The 23,294-nt window shown below is 40.5% G+C and overlaps 1 protein-coding gene across 6 annotated transcripts in view; it reads left to right on the plus strand.

Annotated features, from left to right (window-relative positions):
- Positions 1-17,706, plus strand: part of LOC115253781 (uncharacterized) — a 34,684-nt gene extending 16,978 nt beyond the window's left edge. For 5 of the 6 annotated variants that reach the window (XM_029859889.2, XM_062861206.1, XM_062861207.1 and 2 more), the window contains exons 2-4: positions 8,397-8,670; positions 16,048-16,178; positions 16,611-17,706. In XM_029859889.2, the coding sequence (XP_029715749.1) occupies positions 8,523-8,670; positions 16,048-16,178; positions 16,611-16,760 (429 nt within the window). In that variant the 5' untranslated portion in view covers positions 8,397-8,522 and the 3' untranslated portion in view covers positions 16,761-17,706. Of the gene's footprint in view, positions 1-8,055; positions 8,671-16,047; positions 16,179-16,610 lie in introns of all 6 variants that reach the window. The other variant, XM_029859885.2, reaches the window with a different exon arrangement.
- Positions 17,707-23,294: the final 5,588 nt, after the last annotated feature.

Below are 23,294 nucleotides of genomic sequence, written 5' to 3' on the forward strand. Positions count from 1 at the left end.
ATGGTAACCCGAGCAGAAGGGTATGCCTTACAAATACCATGCAAAGAGCAACATGTGTTCTAATACCTATAATTGTTATTGCTGCTTTATTCTATGAAATGTTATGAGAACATCACAATAACAGTTGGAGGTATTTGAGCAAGGTTTGGTATTGATGTAGTATTTGTTGGTTTAGCAGTGAATATAACCGAAGAACAAAATTTGCTATTACATTATGAAATCATTGAACAAATGGAACATTTAATAACAAGAAATGTTATTAGTTTGCTATTCAATAACTTTGGGATAACAAATACAGCACTAGAAACGTTAGGTCTGCATTCATTATTGAAATAACAAGACTTGTTATTTTCTAGGTGTTATTTATACAAAATTTTGATATTAGTTTCTGTTATTTTGCCTCATATTACCACCTAATGAAGGGCATATCAAGTTATGGTAGTATTTAAGATAAATACCATGATATGTTATTCACTTGTTATTTTCTTCTGCTCGGGAAGGACCTAGCTTAGGACAAAAAATCTACAACTAGCGTGCCTTAAAGCATTTTACAAGCGCACAGATATTGGACGTCAACATTAAAATGTTTTGCAGGCCTTTAAAAGTTCTATGCTAGTTCTACATTTCTTATCCCCTGGCTTGACGTAATATACAATAATACATGGAACCAATCATATGTCAGATGAAATTATTTAATTTTCAACTAATGGGGCCTTGGAAAAAAAGGAATATGCAATTTTACGCCTACTGACCCAGACGTCTACCGGAATAAAACTGTCCACTTGTCTCCAATTTTTTAGATTCCTATCGTAATTGGAACTACAACTAAACATGAAGTGAAGCTCAAAATTTCATTAAAAATATTGATTTTAGCTCCTTTTCCAGCGATTTTTAGTGAGCCTCGTAGCCTACGGGTTAAGTAATATTTGTTGTACTCAAATACCCAAACTCATAAATTAACATCAACTAATCTGCAGCTTACCCATCTATCAACCACACCTGTCACTAAACTAGGAAGCCAAACCCCACGCTTCAACGGTATCGACATACCGTTCTCACGCGCAGCATTTTTTTTTACTGCCTTCCAAACGCCACTCACTAGACATTAGGTAGGTACCTGTTTGGCACCGCCTGCCTGTCGAAGGTGACATACCGGCGGAGGAGGTGTTGTATGGGGGCATGTTGTGCAAACTTATCGCATCATTCCCCCGCAACGCAACGCGCAAGCAAGATTCATCTCTCGCTAAATGTCAAACCCGCCTGAGACTTTCGTTTAACGACATTACGAGACACCAGAAATGGAGAGAGGGGGAGGGACACATATTTTCAATCCGAGACGATCGGTTGGAATTCGTCACCGGAATTACAATATTTTTCGTATTGATTTAAATAATAAATTAAGCTTAATTATCCGCTCAATGTCATCGGCACGAGGCATCAACTGTGCACGGTGGTTGTGGCGAAAATTGTGACCAAAATAATGTTTACGCCTTGTATTGAAAACTGAATCAGATCCAAGTTATAGTTTAAACGTGCTTCCGCGATAAAATATTTCAAAATTATATAAATTCATGCGGATTTTGTCATTATTCATCAAATCGAATCGACTATTTTCAGACTGAATCAATTGGGGTTCGTGATGGTTTTATGATGGTTTCACAAACTGTCGTGATCCTTTAAGAATAATGCAATTTTAAATTTGATAGGTTTCTAGTATAGTTTTCTAGTTTTATGATTTTTGTAATACCTCAATACGTCAGGACCTATAGTGGCGCCAACATCGACTCCGACCACTATCTGGTGATGGTCAAACTGCGCCCAAAACTCTCCGTCATCAACAATGTACGGTACCGGCGACCGCCACGGTACAACCTAGAGTGACTGAAGCAACCGGATGTCGCCTCAGCATACGCGCAGAATCTCGAAGCCGCGTTGCCAGACGAGGGCGAGCTCGATGAGGCCCCTCTAGAGGACTGCTGGAGTACAGTGAAAGCAGCCATCAACGACGCAGCAGAGAGCACCATCGGGTACGTGTAACGGATTCGACGGAACGAATGGTTCGACGAAGAGTGCCGAACGGTTTTGGTGGAGAAGAACGCAGCGAGGGCGGTAATGCTGCAGCAAGGGACTCGACAGAACGTGGATCGTTACAAAAAGAAGCGGAAACAGTAGACCCGCCTCTTTCGGGAGAAAAAGAGCCGCCTGAAAGAAGCGGAGTGTGAAGACATGAACTACTGTGCCGTTCCCAAGAAACACGGAAGTTCTATCAGAAGCTCAACGCATCCCCCAACGGCTTCGTGCCGCGAGCCGAAATATGCAGAGATAAAGACGGAGGCCTCTTGACGGACGGACGTGAGGTGATCGAAAGGTGGAAGCAGCACTTCGATCAGCACCTGAACGACATGGAGAACGTAGGCACGGGAGACCACGGCAACAGAAGAAACGACGACGCCAGTGCAGCGGAGGACGGAAATAAACAAACTCCCACGCTGAGGGAAGTTAAGGATGCCATTCACCAGCTCAAAACCAACAGAGCAGCTGGTAAGGATGGTATCGCAGCTGAACTCATCAAGATGGGCCTAGAAAAGTTGGTCACCTGTCTGCATCGGCTGATAGTCAGGATCTGGGAAACCGAACAGCTACCGGAGGAGTGGAAGGAAGGGGTAATCTGCCCCATTCACAAGAAAGGCGACCATTTGGAATGTGAGAACTTCAGGGCGATCACTATTTTGAATGCTGCCTACAAAGTGCTATCCCAGATCATCTTCCGTCGTCTGTCACCTAAAACGAATGAGCTCGTGGGAAGTTATCAGGCTGGCTTCATCCACCGCCGGTCGACAACGGACCAGATCTTCACCGTACGGCAAATCTTCCAGAAATGCCGTGAATACCAGGTCCTAACGCATCACCTGTTCATCGACTTCAAAGCGGCATACGACAGTATCGACCGCGCAGAGCTATGGAGAATCATGGACGAAAACGGCTTTCCTGGGAAGCTGACTAGACTGATTAAAGCAACGATGGACGGTGTGCAAAACTGCGTAAGGGTTTCGGGTGAACCATCCAGTTCATTCGAATCTCGCCGGGGCTGCGACAAGGTGACGAACTCTCATGCCTACTCTTCAACATCGCTCTGGAAGGTGTGATGCGACGAGCCGGGCTCAACAGCCGGGGAACGATTTTCACAAAATCCGGTCAATTTGTGTGTTTTGCGGACGACATGGACATTATCGCTAGAACATTTGGAACGGTGGCAGAGCTGTACATTCGCCTGAAACGTGAAGCAGCAAAAGTTGGACTGGTGGTGAATGCCTCAAAAACAAAGTACATGCTGCAGAACCGAACACGACCGGATCCGTCCGGGTAGTAATGTTACGATAGACGGGGATACTTTCGAGGTGGTGGAGGAATTCATCTACCTCAGATCCTTACTGACGGCGTGAAATTCGGAGGCGCATCATCAGCGGAAGTCGGGCCTACTACGGGCTCCAGAAGAAACTGCGGTCGAAAAAGATTCATCCACGCACCAAATGCACCATGTACAAAACGCTAATAAGACCTGTGGTCCTCTACGGGCACGAGACATGGACCATGCTCGAGGAGGACCTGCAAGCACTCGGAGTTTTTGAGCGACGCGTGCTAAGGACGATCTTCGGCGGTATGCAGGAGCACGGTGTGTGGCGGAGAAGGATGAACCACGAGCTCGCTGCACTTTACGGCGAACCCAGCATCCAGAAGGTGGCTAAAGCCGGAAGGATACGGTGGGCAGGACATGTTGCAAGAATGCTGGACAACAGCCCTGCAAAGCTGGTGTTTGCAACTGATCCGGTTGGCACAAGAAGGCGTGGAGCGCAGAGAGCACGATGGGCGGACCAGGTGGAGCGTGACTGGACGAGCACTGGGCGCGACCGAGGATGGAGATCGGCAGCCACAAACCGAGTATTGAGGCGTACTATTCACAGTGGTTCCAGCCCCATATGAGGGCGGCCATAAATATTATTTTATAGAGTTTAATGATGAAACCGCTAAATTTGATGCATATTTGCATTCCAAATGCGTTTTTGTATTAATTAATAAAAATGGGCTCAATCGAGTTTTTGGCCTTCATTATTTTGCAGTTTTGGTTACCAACTGATTTGGATGTACTTATATTAGTTTAAGCGGTCCACGGTAGTTAAAACTGCTCAAGAATAATAAAACACACATAATGTAATGGATAAAGAGGGTGAAAGTTGGAAAAAAGTGTTCCGTACAATGCAATGCGGGAGGTATTTGTTGATTTTTGAGTAAATTGAAAGTATGACACCCAAGTGACAATCTGGTCGCAAACGGTCGCAGCTAAATTCGACAGTAAATCATTGTTTAAGATTATAGGGAAGTTCTATAGAAGAACGTCCGAAGGGGTCGGAAGGGGAAACATTTTTTTCGGCTTGTTGAAAATTTTCAGTTTTTTATACTTTGTGGAAAATGCATCTATTTCAGTCACACTTATTTAAATAAAATGATAAAGAATGGCATCTAAATTTGTGATAAACATGGATTTCAACTATGTAAGAATCGAATACAATCATCCAAATACATGTCGAATGGATGAGACTTTTTAATAGAGTGATAAATGCATAGGACTGAAATTAGAAAAATTCAAATAATATATCTACCCAAGAACATCTACTTTCATGAGCTCTGCGGAAAAGTTTTGGCATACATTTGATAAAAGTAATGATTGTCCCTGGTTATTAAAGCATTAAATTTGATGTTTCCGCAATGATATCACAGTTTCGTTGAGGTCAAATTTTTGGATTAATGACCTATGTGACCTATGGCGGAACCACTGTGCTATTGTTGATTATGTCTTGTCTTAATGATGTTGAACAAATAAATGTATTACATACATAATACCTCAATATCTCACCCAATTCCAACCACCAGGTGATAGGGACACCTTCAGAAACTTATAAATGGATAATTCAAGCACTCACTATAATATAGAGTGTGCGGTAGTTCGGCAGCAGCAAAGTTTCGCGCGCTCGCTTTGCTAGATTTTTGCGATTTGTTTTTCTTCTCTGCGGGGCACCGACGACGGGACGCCAAGCAGTCAGTAGTGTCAGTGTGCGGTAGTTCGGCAGCAGCAAAGCTTCGCGCGCTCGCTTTGCTAGATTTTTGCGATTTGTTTTTCTTCTCTGCGGGGCACCGACGACGGGACGCCAAGCAGTCAGTAGTGTCAGTGTGCGGTAGTTCGGCAGCAGCAAAGTTTCGCGCTCTCGCTTTGCTAGATTTTTACGATTTGTTTTTCTTCTCTGCGGGGCACCGACGACGGGAAGCCAAGCAGTCAGTAGTGTCAGTGTGCGGTAGTTCGGCAGCAGCAAAGCTTCGCGCGCTCGCTTTGCTAGATTTTTGCGATTTGTTTTTCTTCTCTGCGGGGCACCGACGACGGGAAGCCAAGCAGTCAGTAGTGTGCGGTAGTTCGGCAGCAGCAAAGTTTCGCGCGCTCGCTTTGCTAGATTTTTGCGATTTGTTTTTCTTCTCTGCGGGGCACCGACGACGGGAAGCCAAGCAGTCAGTAGTGTCAGTGTGCGGTAGTTCGGCAGCAGCAAAGCTTCGCGCGCTCGCTTTGCTAGATTTTTGCGATTTGTTTTTCTTCTCTGCGGGGCACCGACGACGGGAAGCCAAGCAGTCAGTAGTGTGCGGTAGTTCGGCAGCAGCAAAGTTTCGCGCGCTCGCTTTGCTAGATTTTTGCGATTTGTTTTTCTTCTCTGCGGGGCACCGACAACGGGAAGCCAAGCAGTCAGTAGTGTCAGTGTGCGGTAGTTCGGCAGCAGCAAAGTTTCGCGCTCTCGCTTTGCTAGATTTTTGCGATTTGTTTTTCTTCTCTGCGGGGCACCGACAACGGGAAGCCAAGCAGTCAGTAGTGTCAGTGTGCGGTAGTTCGGCAGCAGCAAAGCTTCGCGCGCTCGCTTTGCTAGATTTTTGCGATTTGTTTTTTTTTTCTCTTCTCTCTGCGGGGCTCCGACGACGGGACGAGTGTGCGCGCGCCGTGGTTGAGTCGGTTCCGAATTTTTCGCTTCCCTTCGGCGCTAGTTTCCAATACACTTTTAGTTGATAATAAATATTTTCTTTCATTTTTTGCATTTACACAAAAGAGTGAAAAATGTTAGTTCGGGTTCGCCGGTCGAGAAAAAATCCGGGCGCCGACAAGTGAGTCGCGTTCAGTGTATTTCTGTGTGGAATAGACTAAAGGTTTCTGCTCCCTAGTGGAGTGGAGACGCGCGATAGAATTTTCTTTTTGGCTAGTTCTTGCGTCGAAAAGTGGTCGGTTGTTAACGGCGGTTTGTGTATATTGATCCATTGTCAAATCATATCACCAACCATAGGTGACTCCCGGACTGACAATGTACCTTACCCTACTAACAAAAAATTCCTTCCTGAGACAAACGTGGAGATGCAGCGATTCGCGGTCTTTTTAACAACGTTTGTCTTACTAACATTCCCTTCCATCCTCGATGACCGTAAGGACGTGGCCGGCGCCGTTATTGACCTTATTAAAGTTGAGAGCTCTCGACCTGTGTACATTGAGAATAGTAAGCTAGTCCCAAGCCCTATTCATTGGTTCCTTGTGCAATTTCGATTGCTCTGGTCAATCACGGAGTAGCAACTACGAATTGTGCGGTCATCTATGCTCATGCTCATGCTCATGCTCAATTCAAGCACTCACTATAATATATACTGCTGAAACATCGCCAGGGGTTTCTCCGGATGTTTTCCAATACTATTTTAATTATTTTTTTCGATAATGCATTTAATTATGAATTAGGCCTGATTTTTTTTTTCATTTTGATTTACAAAATTTTACAAAAACACAAAAGGATTTTTTCCAAGGATAACATACAAAGATGCCGAGGCCAGTAGCGTAGTGGCTACACGTTCACTTCATAAGCATGGTTATGGTCATGGGTTCGATCCCAGCCCAGGCACTTGCAATTTTCCGTTAGTTGCTCTTATCCCCGAGAGCAGCTGACACCTGACCCTCATCTGAGCAAATGCTCTAACGGATCCGGAAACTTGGATATCGGCTAACGACAACTCATAATGGACCCCCAATTGGACTGGAGAAGGAACAAGAGCCACACATCAACATACTCGTGCTCATCATTCTACCAATAATGGACAGGGTAGAAAAGTGACAGCAACGCAACGGCAACCAGTTCGATATAGAAGAATTAGAATAGAATGCATTAAGGCGTGCTGTACAAAGTGTAAGAGCAGCCGCCAATTGTAATCGCTCACGCAGTGCTCTAGTGGACAAAAGAACTGTAAATTTGTGAAGTGGTTAAAGTATAAAAAAACATACAAATAGAATACAGTAGAAACAAATTCCCAGAATTCTACAGCAATTCTGAAGTGTTATGTCTGAATTTTCTCTCGGGAATCTGTTGAGAGACAGTTTCAAAAAGGTGTCCATATTGAAGATTGATAAGGCTCCTTGCATCTGAAGAACAAATAATTCGATTTTATCTATCTTTGTTTTGCTGCAGTTGCCCCCATAAACGTTATGTCTGAAATATTGAAAAAATAGTTAGTTTAACTTATGAAAAATCATATAAATTGTGATCATAATTACGTATCAAGGAGCTAAAATCACAATTTTATGCTCCTAATTTTTGGCCATATAGTTTCCGACCAATGTATACCGATGCTGATGGCGATGACGACGCACTTTGCGGGCGCGGTGTGATTGGTTACACATTATACAACTATGAGACATTGGGTTTCAGGTAGGGTTTGGTGGGGACCGCTTTGATTTACGTCGATCGCTGATGAGGACCGATATGTTATCCGGCAGTGCGCGAACGCAAAGCTTCAGATCCTTCACACTTATTTGAATATTTTATATCCGCCAGTTATTGGCGAAGCGTGCGTCGGACAAGTTCAAAATCGTACGATTAGGGCAACTAAGTAGCAACTTAATGCAAATCTCCGTGTGCCGGCTAAGGTCCATCGAGAAGTGGGGGATGCTGTGAAGATTGGTGCTTGACCTAAACCGGCTGCCCCGCGCAGTCAGTGTGTCGTCGTCGTTTTAATGCAGTAGTATTACATACAAGGAGAGACTTCAGCGGGCAAACGAAAACAAACCTGCTTCCCTGGTGTGGAGTGGTGTGGTGACGCAGAGCAACGCAAGTCGCGGCAAAATCTGCAGAGACGCATAACTTCGCGATCGTTCGGAAACCGCCAAACAGTCGGCGTTGGGGTCGTAAACGCAGTGGATGTGATAAATATCATCGGGACCCGATCAGGAAAGTGGTGTTTTGGTGATGGGAGTTGCGGGCTAATCCTACACCCCGTGCATTTTGTGATTGCTGGCGAACCGGTTCCCAAGCAGATGATTGTATTTTTGGCAGAGTACCATGTGGCTTATGTAATGCAATTCAGTGTGGAAAATTCCGAAGATTCATAAGAAACGTACGAAGGGATGTTTAAGAAGATAGTGAATTTTGATTGTAACTGTGAAAAGTGTGTACGTGAAAATGCGTGACAACTTTATGCTGCTGATGGGCACGGCTTGTGCCCTTATCTGTCTGCAAGCTGTACAGTCGGATTTGAATGAGGTGGACGATGTAGACTACGAAGAGGAAGGATTTTGGATTGGCCATGGACTTGGGAGCAGGAAAGATGGTATGTATTTTGTTGTTATTTCTTCTAACTTATGCATTCTTATTCAACAAGCACGTTTTACGGAGTAAATTTGAAACTGAAATATGCTTGGATGTATGCTTCGCTGAAATTGATTATGCTATCACTGTAGCAACAGCTCATCCTGCGGCTTTCTGTATCGGTACTACTCTACAGGACTGAACCACGTGTTTTTTGGTATCCCAAAGCATGAGGAATGTTTATTTTATAAAGTGAACATGTTGCAAGGCTTTAAAAGGGGGGCTCGCGGTGCACATTTTGAACATAAATGTTTACGCAGCCCAGACAACCAGGAATCATATAAGGATGCACGCTGTACATCGTATAAAGTACTATTTTAAGTCACAATCACATATATGTACGGCTGAGGGACAATTTTCATCGCATATGATGTTATTTTTTGAACTTACTGCGATGTATCTGGTAAAATCATATACGAGTGCAAATTAACTTTTATAATGCATGACTACATCGTAGTAGACGACAATCCGATGTTTTGTTGCGACGAACTTTGCTTATTCGCAAAAGCGTTCGAGTGAACTCGCAAAGCGTCAATTGAATTCGCATAATTGCGTACTGCGATGATTATACGACTTCGCTTGGTGCTTTTCTAATTATGTCAGTTTACCTCGCATTTTTGCGAAAAGAAAGTGAAAAGTCATCATTATGGTTACAAAACAAGTTACAAAGTCATAATTTTTGTTTTGTTAACCTTATAATTAACAATGGGTGGTGCTAGCAAGAGAGGAGAAGTGGTAACTGTGCGGGAAATCATGCTACATCATTTTGATTTCCAAAGAGCCTGCCGAACACGTACAGCGTACGAAAACCTAGTGCATTCCAACAAGCACTAAGGTGAGTTAGAATGTCATGACATTTAATCAGTGTGTTTCATAAGTGTGTTTGGTGCAAAGTGTGAAGTGCGGCTCGATAATCCAAAGGATATTAGTTCGATACTTAGGTGATAAGATTTTTTTATTTTGAATATTTTAAGTCGCATAAGGTGCTATATTACGTTGCAATAGTACGTACCGTATATCGCATAAGATATCGGTTCAAGTCATATAGCGTCATTATTTCCCCGTCAATGCACGTATAGCGCCTCCACTTTTGTACGCATAAGGCACTTTTACTGCATCTTATGCGATGTAACTTTACCGTATAAAAGTACGTATAACATGAACATAAACTTCATTATACGGCGGGGATGAACCAGCCTCGGGCTGAAAAACCCCATAATAAAGAGCCAATAATAATTCATTATACGTGCAAATTGGTTGTCTGGGAGGTGCACTGGTCATTATTGCCAAAGCATGCTATTTAGAATTTGTTTAACAAGCTGCCGTATTTTTTCAATGCGACACTTAGGTGCATAGGGTAGACTGCGTAGACTTGATCCCTTAAGAAAATTTGCGTGTAACTTAGAAAACACACAAAACTAAATCCGTTTTTCATACAGAATGGCAGGTAAACATCTATTGCAAGTTTATACACATCAGAAAGGCTTATAATAATTGTTAAAGTTTTCAAAACTGTGTTTTATTGAGTCATGTTTTATGATGTATTTTTCAAAAATGGGTCACAACTGATCCCCTTTTGAGAACATGGTTAATTTAACCCTTTTGTGGCCGACAGGGTACCCGGGTACCCAGCGCCCATTTAAAAAGCACGGTGTAGAAAAAAGCAAAAATTTTGTCGGACACATAACGGTTAAAGGGAAAATAACTCCAGAAAATTCCTATTCATTTCCTTTAATTGTTAAAGATATGCCATTATTTTTTTTTTTGAAAAAGGAGAGACTTGATCCCCCTTTTTATAATGTGTAATAAAATAATAAATATCTGACCGGTTTTATCATTCAATATACTAGAATTCCGAATAAATAGAGGGAATTGAATCGAGGGATCAAGTCTCCTCGTGTCACTGTTGTATATACTAAGCTGCATTAATTAAAATATTTATATAACAGCCTTATTTGGATAAATACGTTTGATAGTATTTTATTTATATTATGTGCTGTGAAATTTTTACACGATTTCGTTCAATTTTTAGAAAGTTATTGAGTGTTTTCTGAATCGCTTAAGATATTTTTGAAGGACTGAAAACAAATCATCATTAAAAAATAATGCAATGCACAATCGAAACCGCTTGTAGCCAAAACATTGTCGTTTATCCAGATGTAGTTTTGAAAAAAAAATATGCTGGAAGAAAACTGTTTCTGATTCCGAGAAAATATGGGGGGAACAAGTCTCCCCAGGGATCAAGTCACCTCAGTCTCCCCTATACATTTGTCTTTTAAATACATTTTTCCCACACAGATGTCATTATGGGCCCATATAGCCGAGGCGGTAAACGCACCATGCTGAGGGTGACGGGTTCGATTTCCGGTCGGTCCAGGATCTTTTCGTAAAGGAAATATCCTTGACTTCCTTGGGCATAGAGTATCTTCGTGCCTGCCACACGATATACACATGCAAAATGGTCATTTGCAGAGGAAGCTCTCAGTTAATAACTGTGGAAGTGCTCATAGAACACTGAGAAGCAGGCTTTGTCCCAGTGAGGACGTTACGCCAAGAACAAGAAGAAGATGTCATTATGACATTGATTTGCATTTTGTTTTCATTACTTGTTGGAGCTTTGATCGAGACAGTTGTGTAACGTAAAATGTTTTCTTGCTGGAGATATTTCTGAAAATTTTCGGGTGAGATGCTGAGCAGACCCATAGTGAAATTCTTGCAACATTATTGATAAGTTTTTAGTGGATTCCTAACGAGAACCTCAACGAACTCTTGTGTGGGTTCCTGTATGATTACATTTGTGTTTTTTGAAGGACATTTTTCAATACTAGGGTAAGTGTTCCAATTATGACTATAGTACCCATTATACAACTAGAAAAAAAAAAAGTGAACAACATGTCACGTTCACAAAAGAACTCCACATTATGGTAAAAATAAATCATTTTCCTTAAAATTTCGGCTTCCTTGCACTTTTTTTCGCCATAGTGTACCAATTATAGCTAATCCCATAAGGAATGCATGCAAATAGTGCGAAAAGAAACCAAAGTTAAAAAATGGAATCACAACTGGTACAGGATTCCTATCATTGGCACACGCTGTAATAAATATTAAAAGTATTTTTGGCTCCGTTTATATATTTTTCTTGGTCAGTATGGAAACTAAGCTATCTTTAAACATATTAATGACATTCGTTGGTCTTCTCGTTACTTTTGTACAAATAGTTTTCCTTAGGTAGTGCCATAATTGGTACAGGCACCCTTTTACTAGATATTTGTAGAAATCTATGCCAAATTTTCCTGCAAGATACTTAGAAGGTTTGTTTTTAGAACTTTTGCATATTTCTGACAAGGTATTTTGTGAATTTCCTCTAGGTTTTGTGGCCATCTCATAAGATTGGAACAAGATACCTTTTAAATCACACACATTTTTAAAATTAGGTATTGGAAAACTTATTTAAAAATCATAGTTAGATCTCTGTTCAGACGCTACGCAATGCTACTAGATAGATTACTTCAGAGAGTTTAGCAGAATTCTTGCAGATGTTTGGAGCTGTGGACATCCAAAGCAAATTCTTGACAGCCAAATTCTTGACCCAGCCGGAATTCCTGGAGAAAAATTTTGGATGAATTCTTGGAACAATCTCTGGAAGAATTCCCGAAGAAAACTCCACAGGAATTCTGGGAGGAATTGCTGGAGAAATTTCTGAAAAAAAATCCCTTGAGAATTCCCAGGAGGATTTCCTGGAAAAACCCTTGGAGGAATTTCTGAATGAATCCCTAGAGGAATCTCTGGGAATATCCCTGGAGATAACCCTGGAGGAATTCCTGAAGAAAATCCTGGAGGAATCTCTGGAGGAATGTCTGGAGAAATCCCTAAAAACTCCTGAAAGTTTTCCTGGAGAAATTCCTGAAGGAATTGCTGATATATATTCTGAAGGATGTCCAGAAGCAATTCCTGGAGGAAATCCTGAAGAAATACCTGGGGTATTTCCTGGAAGAATTCCCGGAGAAGTTCCGGGAGAAATTCCTGGATAAAATCCTAGAGGAAAGCCTGGAGGAATTCCTAGAGGTATTCCTGTGGGAATTGCTTGAGGAATCTCTAGAGGAAATATTGAAAGAATTCCTGAATGAATTTCTAGAGGAATTGCCAGAGGAATGCTGGGAGATTGCTATTTTTATTTTTTTCTATTTCTGAAAAAATCCTTTCAGAAATCCTCGAAGGAATTCCTGAAAGAATTCCTGGGGGAATCTTTGAAGACATTTGAGGAGAAATCCGTGGAGGAATTCCTGGAAGAATTTCTAGAGGAATACCTGGAGAAATCATTGAAAAATTCCTGAAGGTATTCCTGGAGAATTTCCTGGAAGAATTTCTGTAGGTATTCTTAGAGGACTTCCTGGAAGACTCCTTGGGAGATCTTCCCCTGGAGGAATCTTCGAAGGACTTCCTGGAATGTTCCTGAGTATATCCTTGGAGAATTTCCTGGAAGAATTTCCGAAAAAAAATCCTCAGAAAACTTTCTGAAGAAAATCCTGGAGAAATTTCTGACATAATTTCTGAAGGATGTCTAGGAGCAACTCCTGGATGAATTCCTTTAGAAATTCCTGGAGGAACTCCTGAAGTAATCTTTGGGGTGATTCCTCGAGAATTTCCTGGAGAAATTCCTGAATGAAATCTTGGAGGAATGCCTGGAGGAATTCCTGAAGGTTCTCCTTCGGGAATTGCTGGATTAATGCCTAGAGAAATTCCTGGAGGAAATTCCTGAAAAAATTTTTGGGGTAATTCCTCGAGAATTTCCCGGAGGAGTTCCAGGAGAAATTCCTGAATGAATCCTTGATGAAATTCCTGGAAAAAATCTTACAACAATTACTGAATAAATTTCTGGGGGAATCTCTACAGGAACCTTGGGAGAAATTTCGGAAAAAAAATCCCCTGAGAAATTCCTGGAAGAATTTCTAGAGAAATTTCTGGTGGAATTTCTGGAGAAATCGTCGAATGAATTCCTGAAGGAATCCCTGGGAAATCATTGGAGAAATTCGTGGAGAAATCCCTGGAAAAAATCCCTAAAGAAGTTCCTGGAGCAATTTTTATCGGAATTCCTGGAGTAATCCTTGCAGAAATTCCTGGAGAAAGATCTGGAAAAAATCTTGGAGGAATCGCTGAAAAACCTAAAGCGCAAGGAGGAATCCCTGGAAGAATGCCTGGACAATTTCTCGGAAGAATGCTTAGGAGAATTCCTGATGGAATTCTTGGATGGTTCTCTGAAGTAATTCCTTGAGAAATCTTTAGAGGAATTCTTGTACGATTCTGTGGGAAAAAAAATCCTTGAAGAAATCCTTTAAAGAATTCCTGGATAAATTTGTGTAGGAATTCCAGGTGGAATTCTAGGAACAATCCCGGAAGCAATTTCTGGAGGAATCTCTGAAGGAATGCCTGGTGGGATTCATAAAGGAATGCATTGAGGAAACCTTGGAGGATTTCTTGGAGGAATCACTGAAAAAAATATAAGAATTCTTGGAGGGATACATGGAGGATATCCTAGAGGAATGCCTGTAGGAATTCCTGAAGGAATCTCCAGAGGAACTCCAGGAGAAATCTCTAGAGCAATTTCTTGCGGAATTTCTCTAGGAATATCTAGATGAATTTCTGGAAGATTTTTTAGAGGAGTTCCTTCAGGAATTCCCAGAGGAATCCCAGGAAGAATTCCCAGAGGAATTCCTGAAAAAAAATTGTGGATAAATTTCTTAAGGAATTCGTAAGAAAATACATAGAATTATTCCTGAAGAAATCGCAGATGGAATTTTTGGAGAAATTCTGTATGAATCCTGAGAAGAGTTCCTGAAGAAACTCCAGAAGGAACCCGGGAAGCAAGGGAAGTAAGGGAATCCCTAAACAGTTCCTGGAGCAAGTACTGAGTTAATTCCTGGTGGAAATCCTTAAAGAATACAAGGAGGAATTATTGAAGAAATTTTAAGAAGAGCTCATGGGAGAATCCCCTTGACATGTTTCAATTCACCACTGACTACATATGGAGCTTGGCAGCGCTAGTGTGATCAACGTGTATTGGTTTGCATCCTTACTCAAGTAAGGATTCAAATTCTTACACAACCTTCTGGATAAATATGTTCTGGCGTGGATGTCTGTTCCTGTACTGAAACTATCTGAAAGACACTGAAATGCGTTGAATCGCTATTGAATATCCTTGAAACCCCTCCGAACAGCCCTGAAGCTCGGTGCTGAGTCGTTAGGCCAGCCGTGGTACATTAGGCTGAAATACGTCAGACCAAATGTGGCATTGGGTTCAAAGCCAAGAACGTGCAACCTAGTTGAATGATTTGAGTAGCCTAATTATAAAAGAAGAAGGGCAATCTCTGATAGAAAAGCTTGTATTTTGTCCATCAAGAATCATTATTCAAGCAATATTAGTATGTAGAAGTCAAAAAGTCTTCCAGGAGTTCTAAAAAAACATTTAACCATCATTTAACCATCATTTGAGAAGGAAATAAAATTTCGGTTTCTACGTACATCGGCCCAATGACCTGATGCCCTGGAGCTCTACTGAAGCCTCTCAGCACATACGAAAAGCTTCTTGATACCCTTTGGAACCCGCTAAAACACGTGAACTCCCCTGAATTCCCTGAAGAATATTAGAACAACTTTCAATCATTTGTTTTGCCATTCGAAGTTTTGTTTAACAAAATTTATGTCAAGCTTTACCCAAATGACACGTTAATAAGGTCAAAATTGAGAGATAATTTGTCGAAACCATTTTATGAAAGCTACAGCTCGCTTTACTATTAGAAAAAAATCAAGAAAACGCTTAAGGCGAAACTGGAAGCCATGCTGGAAGCATTTCCTCATTTTTTTGGTTTTTGATTTTTTATTAAATAACGAAGCAGTATTTTAAAAATCGGTTTCCGTGCACATATAGAGTATGGATCAGGGTATCTTCTGATTTTTTTTACGCTGTAGAAAATGTTTTTCATTTTTGCAGAAACCATTTTTTAGTGAAATTTTGTTCAAAAATAGTTTCTGCAAAAACGAAAAACTTTTTCTCTCGCGTAAAAAATCAGAAGATACCCTGATCCATACTCTACATGTGCACGAAAACCGATTTTGAAAATATTGCTTCGTTATTTAATAAAAATCAAAAACCAAAAAGTGAGGAAATGGATCCAGTTTCGCCTTAATTGTAAAGTTTTTTTTGTCTTTTTTATATTGCGTTTATGATTAGAAAAGGACACATCACCGCAATGAATAATGGCTGTTGCAGCATATTCTTGTCGATTATTTTATAACAAAATCAAAATATCCTAATTTTTCCTTTCTTTTTTCATTTTTCTAGGTGACGAAATCCTCAAGGTGATGTACAAATCAGTAGGTCCATTCAGCGAGCCACAGAACGTGACAGTGGTGGAGAAGTTCACAGCAGGTGAAGGCGAGAGCATTACTTTCACGCAGTTTAACTCATCAAAGGTTAGTAGAAGGAGCTCAGTATCAGAGTAAACAATAAATACGTCCGTCTTCGTAGCAAAACTGATACCCTCAAAGAATCATCGAGAGTTGTTTTCATCACTCTTAAGGCTTTTATGTGCAGCTCTCAGCTATGAAAAATGATTCTATAAAGTAACTGGATGACTTGACTGTTATTCCTTCCGCCTCCTCTGTTTTAAGATTGATATTTCTTGATTATTCATTTGATTGATTTTTCATCTGAGAACTTTGAGGCGATATGCAAGCACGCCTAGCCGTTTTATAATACTTCACTACTCTGAGGCGGTAGATCAATCGAATTGCTCTTCCGGACAACATCTACAGATACACATCGTTGTATGATGATTCTAAGGAATCAAACTAGCTACTGCTTGAAGAATTATTTTTATCTAACATAATTATTTCTCATTTTAGGTGCTTACGTACTTCAGAGAAATGGTTCTGGACTTCAACCCAAAGAATTTCTATATCAAACTAAATTTGTACAACATCACGAATCTAAGGCTACAAAGGACAGTATACGGCTACCGATCAAATTCAGTGAAAAGGCGAAATGCTCTTTAGCTCATTGCGTAAACTTTCATTAACAGTAGAAAGTCGAATAGTTTGATGATAAGAATTGTAAATTAACTTTTATCAATATGTTTATAATGTTAAATAATGTAGTAAGTTAAGCAATCATCCCATAGAAGACCCGTTTTTGAAAAACGAAAACCGTACTAGACCTTTAATACCAAAAATGATTTACATTTTGAACTGTTACTAGGATAAACGATGTACGTACACCACAAAACGTACTACAATTTTAACAGTATTTCATGATATTTACATAAACCCATAATGACAGCTCCACTGTACAAATGAATCACTAGTTGATCTAGCAGAAAAATATACCTCACGTTGAGCATCCCCACCCCAAACGGATTACTGAATCAGAGATAATAATTGATATCCAGTATGGAAATTATGCCGAATAAACACTCGTAAAGACCATCCATATTAGCCGTGACAAATCCAATTGAAAGTAAGAGTTACGAAAATATGCCTACACGTACAGGTAATACCGATTATGTCAATCGTTTGCTAATGACTTCACACAATAAGCCAGCCCACTAAACACATACCTGAAAAGCATTGATAGCCAATTATCCAAGTGGATGACAATTGACGAGCATGTACGTTTGACGAAATGGTGCTAAGTCCCAATGCAAATATAATAACCACCGACCGATCACATCAGCAATAATTGTAAGTGCTGTCCTCCATCCATACCTCCCATATCGATAAGTGTATGATAGTCGAACCGGATATCACTTTAGCAGCGTACTTACATATCAGCCGGGGCTACAGAGCACTGCAGTGTCAATGCACGATGGATATGATTATGCAAAAGTTTGTTTTAATTTTCATACTGTCATCCAATATGAATCCATGGGTTGGCCGCGCAGAGAGCGGAAAAGTGAAAGATGCAAATATAAGTATAATTATTGATTAGTTGTACGGCGAAAGGTTTAATGGGTACTTATTTATTGAGAAAACATCCTTTATTCTACTGTAAATCTTGTTCTTAATATGAGTATTTAATTCCAACATCCAAATATTTTACTTGGATCCGTGGTAAGCTACAATTTGCTCCGTTAAATCTTCGCAATATGAAGCTTCCTTCTCCCCATACCCCATTGGATCCGACTTATTAGGCTGTCACCACGACGACGACATACAAGGAAGTCTTCCACGTAGCCAACTGATCGATAGGATGGCCAATTTCATTGCGTAACTATCTCCATCGCAGAGAGCCCACCATTATTCTCGATGATGGCCACCATCAACTTACCTTATCAGTCAGAGGTTCGAGACTCAATGGGCGCAATAGTTTAAAACATGGGTATTAATTATAAGAAACTTTTTTCAACTGCTAACTATGTCGATAAAGTTGATTTTTTCTATTTTGGTCGATAAAATAGCTCTGAATGATAACAAATATACTATATTAACAATATAGGTCACTTCGTGTTTTCACATACAACGACATGGAGACGCCGTTTACGAATGATTACAGCACCATCTGTTGTCAGAAAAAGTCAATAATTAAATTGTGATCAATTTTAGTTCACCGTGCAAGGCGACGTTTCTCGAAAAAAGATGATAGGGATGTCGAAGTTTTTTGTTCCCAAATAATCGATTAATAAATAATCGATTTACAATATAGGTACACAAACAAAATAATATTTCATTAGATGACATCTACGAATATAAATAGTCTACTTAGCTGTAAAATACTCAATATCTGTAGAAGAATTTGAATGCTCCCGAAATCGTTTAACTTCGAAATTTAAAATTTTCACCCTCAAAATTTGTTGAACTTGGCCTCGCAGTGGACACGGTTATACAGTCCGGATTCGCTGGTTGGGTCACGACTGCGCCCCGAGTAGCGAATCGTGCTCGTTCGTTGGGGCAACTGACAACTGATCAAAATGCTCTAGACACACGCAAGTGACGAGAAATACGTCACGGAACACTCACATACTTGCGCAAACGTTCTGTATACAGGAGCTGTGATGCGACGGCGGTCAGACGTCAAACTCGTTTTGACATCTATTTTGACATTGACAGTGCTTTTTAGTTGGGTTTTGCCCTAACCAGTGAACATTCAACCATTGAGACAGCCCATCTAACGAGCTCTCAACGAACGAATCGTCACTGTAATTCCAACCGATCTATCACATCACTACCGTCCCGGGATTCGCGTAACCAAGAAGAAATTGATTAACTCTCAGAGTGCGTTTCTACATTTGTTTATTTGCTAACGGGCTAGTACGGACTAATGATAAAAACAAAACAATCAACACAATTATTCAGCAATATGCTTCGTCGGTACTCGTACACATACACACTCAGACAGATCTCATCAGTCATCATCATTCATCGTTATTATAATTCTAGTACAAGGGGGCTGTTACTACTTTACTCCAACAAAATTAACTTATATTTTGCCCTGGTTGTTGCTATTTTCCTTTGACAATGGCTTTTAATGTCATCTTTCTTAATGTCCACGCTGACATCGGATTGGATAGCTTACAAAAAATCCGGAAGATCACCAACCAAGTCTCGCGTTTAGTATCATACAGGTGTATCTACAATGACCGATTTCTCTTCATCGATTTTCCCTTCGGATTATTCTGGCAAATACGACCAATATTCGGATGATCTCTGGGCGTGTTTCAGTAAAGGACTACTAGAACTAGCATCTAAAACAACAAAAACAGCCGAAAATGATTTGCTGGTCAATTTATTAACCAAAGAGGAAGTCGATGAAAAGAAATCGATCATTGTAGATACGCCCGTATGATACTAAGCGTGAGAAGTGCACGTCAAATTTCTTGTGGCAGAGTGCAAGACATTCCATCCATTCAGTGCGTACAAAAAATAAGCTCCGGGACCGGACCTGAGAATGAAAATATTTAATTTCGATTAATTTCGTTGTTCTTCCGAAGTGAACTGTGAGTTTATTCGAATACTGATAGTTTTATTCCGGACTAATCGGTTTCCTTGCGCCTGCGGCTCAGTTAGCAGCTGTTAGCGACGGTTAGGAACGGATAAATGCGGATTTTCCAATTAGAAAAAGGATATGTCATTCCCCTTGGTTTCCTCCTAGAGTTTTTCCTAGGTTTTGTTTGCCTTCAGAGATTGATTTAAAGTTTTTTTTTTAATTTCTCCAGAGGTTCTTCGAGGGACCCCCAGGAGTTCCTACTGAAATTACTCCAGCAATTTCTTCTGATGTTCCTTCAAGAATTAATTCTAAGAATCCTCAAGAATTCTCTTCTTGGATTCGTTAAGAAGTTCCTTATAGGATTACTTTATAATAGTTTCTTGGAGTCTTTCTTGGCTTCCTACAGAAGCTGCTTCAACGATTCCCTCAGGAGTTTTTTTTTACGAAAACCCCCCGGAGTTCCTTCTTGAATTCCTCCAAAATTTTCCAAGAACGACCAGGAGTCACTGAAACAGATTTATCCAAGAGTTCCTTCAAAAATTCCTCCTTCTGGGAATTTCAACCGGGATTCATACCAGTATTCCTCCAAAAGTTCCTTCTGGAATTCACTCCGTCACAAGGTCTTCTGGGATGAAGTGACTCTGTAAATCTCCAACGCGATTTTGTATGAACAATTTAATTAATATTTTTCGAGGGATCTTTCCAGGATTCCTTCAGAAGTTTTCTCTTTGAAGTATCAGAAATCCTCCAAGAATTATTTTTGTGATTCCTTCCGAGATTTCTATAAATTTGGAATGTCTTCAGAAGTACTTTATCGGGGATTCCCAGAAGGAATAAGTGAATACTAGATTTGTAGTAATGAGTTGGTTTTTTGTATGGTGAGATGCTAAACTCTCCTCTACTGCATTGAAACGGTGATGCTGCCTCAGCAAAACTTTGGGGAACTATGTTGTTGAAGTTGCAATAAATGAGAATACAACAACACAGTTACCCAAAGTTTTGCTCAAACAACATCAAGTCAGTCTAGAAGTTGACACTTGGACAAGAAACATTTTCTTCGCCTTTTCCAAATATTTCAAGTTATTTAGATCACTTTTGTTGAAGTGAACTAAATAAAATTCTTGAGAGATACCCTGCCGAGGATTCTCTGAGCGGGTTCTCTTTTTCATTTTTATTACTTGGACTGGAGTGAATCCAAGTAATAAGTTGAGTTCAGTTTTGATCTCATCAGGTGATTTGTCATCACTAGAGAGACCTTTTAAAACGACTTTGAACAAGCGTGCAGACCTGTCGTCGTATGTGAAAAATTTATGCTTCTTCTCAGTAAGGTACTTGAGAAGAAGATCCCGATCTTTCAGGGTTTCCGGCAATACGCGACAGTCTCCTTTCCTGGCAATTTGGAAGGAAACCTTGATTCCCCTTATGGAGTTCAAGATCTCCTGCCTAAAACCAGCAAATTCACAGACGCTGACCACGATTGGCGGCACCCGTTGTTTTTTAGCAGAAATTGAAGTACCTGGGCTAGAGGCATCCTCAATTTGCTGTTCCGAAAAATTGTTCAGCGTTTCATAAGGATTACTCATTTCAACGAAATTTTCATCCGAAACAATTGTTTTAGTAGAAGGAAGCGGAGAAGCTGAAAGTTCTCCTTTCCTTCTAACTTTGCCGCGTTTAGCGACAGTTTTGAAACCGACTTTTTTGGAAGGAAGCGGTGAATTCAAGGATTCACCCTTCCTTTTGTTCGATGATGCAACCATGATTTAATTAGAGGTGACCTTCCAGGAGGTTTTTTCCCTAATCGGTGTCCAAGTAGGATTACCACCGTTTCACGGAATTTGACTTCCGTAAACGGGTCCAACGAATAATCGAAGGCACGGGTCCAGGCAAGGATCGAAAAGGAATCAGTAGGTATTAATTTAGCGCTGAAAAGTGCTATTGTGGGTAGTACTGAGAAGTACTGTTGAATTGCTTTAGGTAGTAAAACTTCCTGCAGCAGAGAGAGCTTACGTCCGCACAGCACAAGAGTACGATGCGAACTCTCTTCAGGAGTTTATTTTTCGTGCATTCTTCCATGAGTATCTTGCAGGGTTCCGATAGTTTTTTTAGGATTTGTTCCAAGAAATGCTTCAAGAATTCCTTCCATAATTCCTTCAGAAATTTTTAAAGATACTTCTGCAAGAATGCATCGATGAATTCCTCCAGGATTTTCTTTAGTTAGTTTAGATAGTTTCCTTCAGTGACTCCATCATGGATTGCTCCAGAGAATTGTTCAAGAATCCCTCCATGGGTTTCACCAGACATTCCTCCGGGAATTTCCCCCGGGGTATCTTAAGAGGTTCCTTCAGTGATTGTTCCAGTGCTTTTATCGAGGATTCTTCCAGGAATTTCTCCAGGGATTTCCAAAGGAATGCCAACAGAAATTTATCTAGGTATTTCTGCAAGTATTCTTTCAGAGATTTCTTCATGAATTCCACAACAGATTGCTATAATAATCCAATCTGGAATAATTCGAAGTATTCCAGCAGCAGTATTCCAAAAACCCTTACAGGATATTTCACCAGAGATTAGCTAAAATCTAACCCAGGAGTTCCTTGAAACATTGTACAGAACATTATTTTCGGAGTCCATCCAAAGATTCCAATAATAATTCGTCCAAAAACTATTGCAGACCTGGATTCCTTCATATTTCACAGAAATTCTTACAGGAATTTGTTTAGAAAGCTTCCCTGGGATTTCCTAAGGAATTTCTCATGGGACTGCTTCCGGGATTCAGGAACTCCTGCAGGGATTCCTTCAGGAACTCTTCTAGTTATTTCTGCAGGAGTATTTCTAGAGACTCTTTCGTTAATCCCTACAGGCATTCCTCTAGGATATCCTCCAGGAATTCCTCCAAGAATTTCTGCAGGGCTTAACTCGGAATTCCTCCAAAGATTCTCCCAGGAACTCTTCTTAAGTTTTCTTCAGAAATTCCTCCTTCTTTAAGGATTTCCTCCAGGAATTAATTCAGTACTTCCTCCAGGAACTGTTTAGAAATTCCCTTACTAATTCCTCTTGAAATTGATTCCGGGGTTCCTTCTGGAGTTTCTTCAGGAACTCTTCAAAGGATTCCTTCAAAATTTCTCCAAAAATTCCATCTGCGATTTCTTAAGGAATTATTCCTTGTATTCTTCTATGAGCTCCTCAAGAAATTTATACACGATTTTTTTCAGGAATTCCTCTAAGAATTTAACCAAGGATTCCTCTGGGAATCCCTGTAATGATTTCTCTAAAAATTCCTCCAATAATTCATCTAGAGATTCGTCCAGAAACTCCGCAGAAATTCCTCTAGAGATTTCTCCAGGAGTTTCTCTGGAGACTCCTTCAGGAATTCCTACAGGCATTCCTCTAGGATATCCTCTATGGATCCCTCCGGGAATTACAACATTTTTTTTCAAAAATTCCTTTAAGAAATCCTCCAAGGTTTCCTCAATGCATTCTTTCATGAATTCCTCCAGTCATTCCTCCAGAGATTCCTCCGGAAATTGCTTTCGGGATTGTTCCTTGAATTCCACCTAGAATTCCTACAGAAATTTATCCAGGAATTCTTAAAGGCATTTCTTCAAGAACTT

The sequence above is a fragment of the Aedes albopictus genome, chromosome 3 (genome assembly GCF_035046485.1).
Source record: "Aedes albopictus strain Foshan chromosome 3, AalbF5, whole genome shotgun sequence".
Lineage (NCBI taxonomy): Eukaryota > Metazoa > Arthropoda > Insecta > Diptera > Culicidae > Aedes > Aedes albopictus.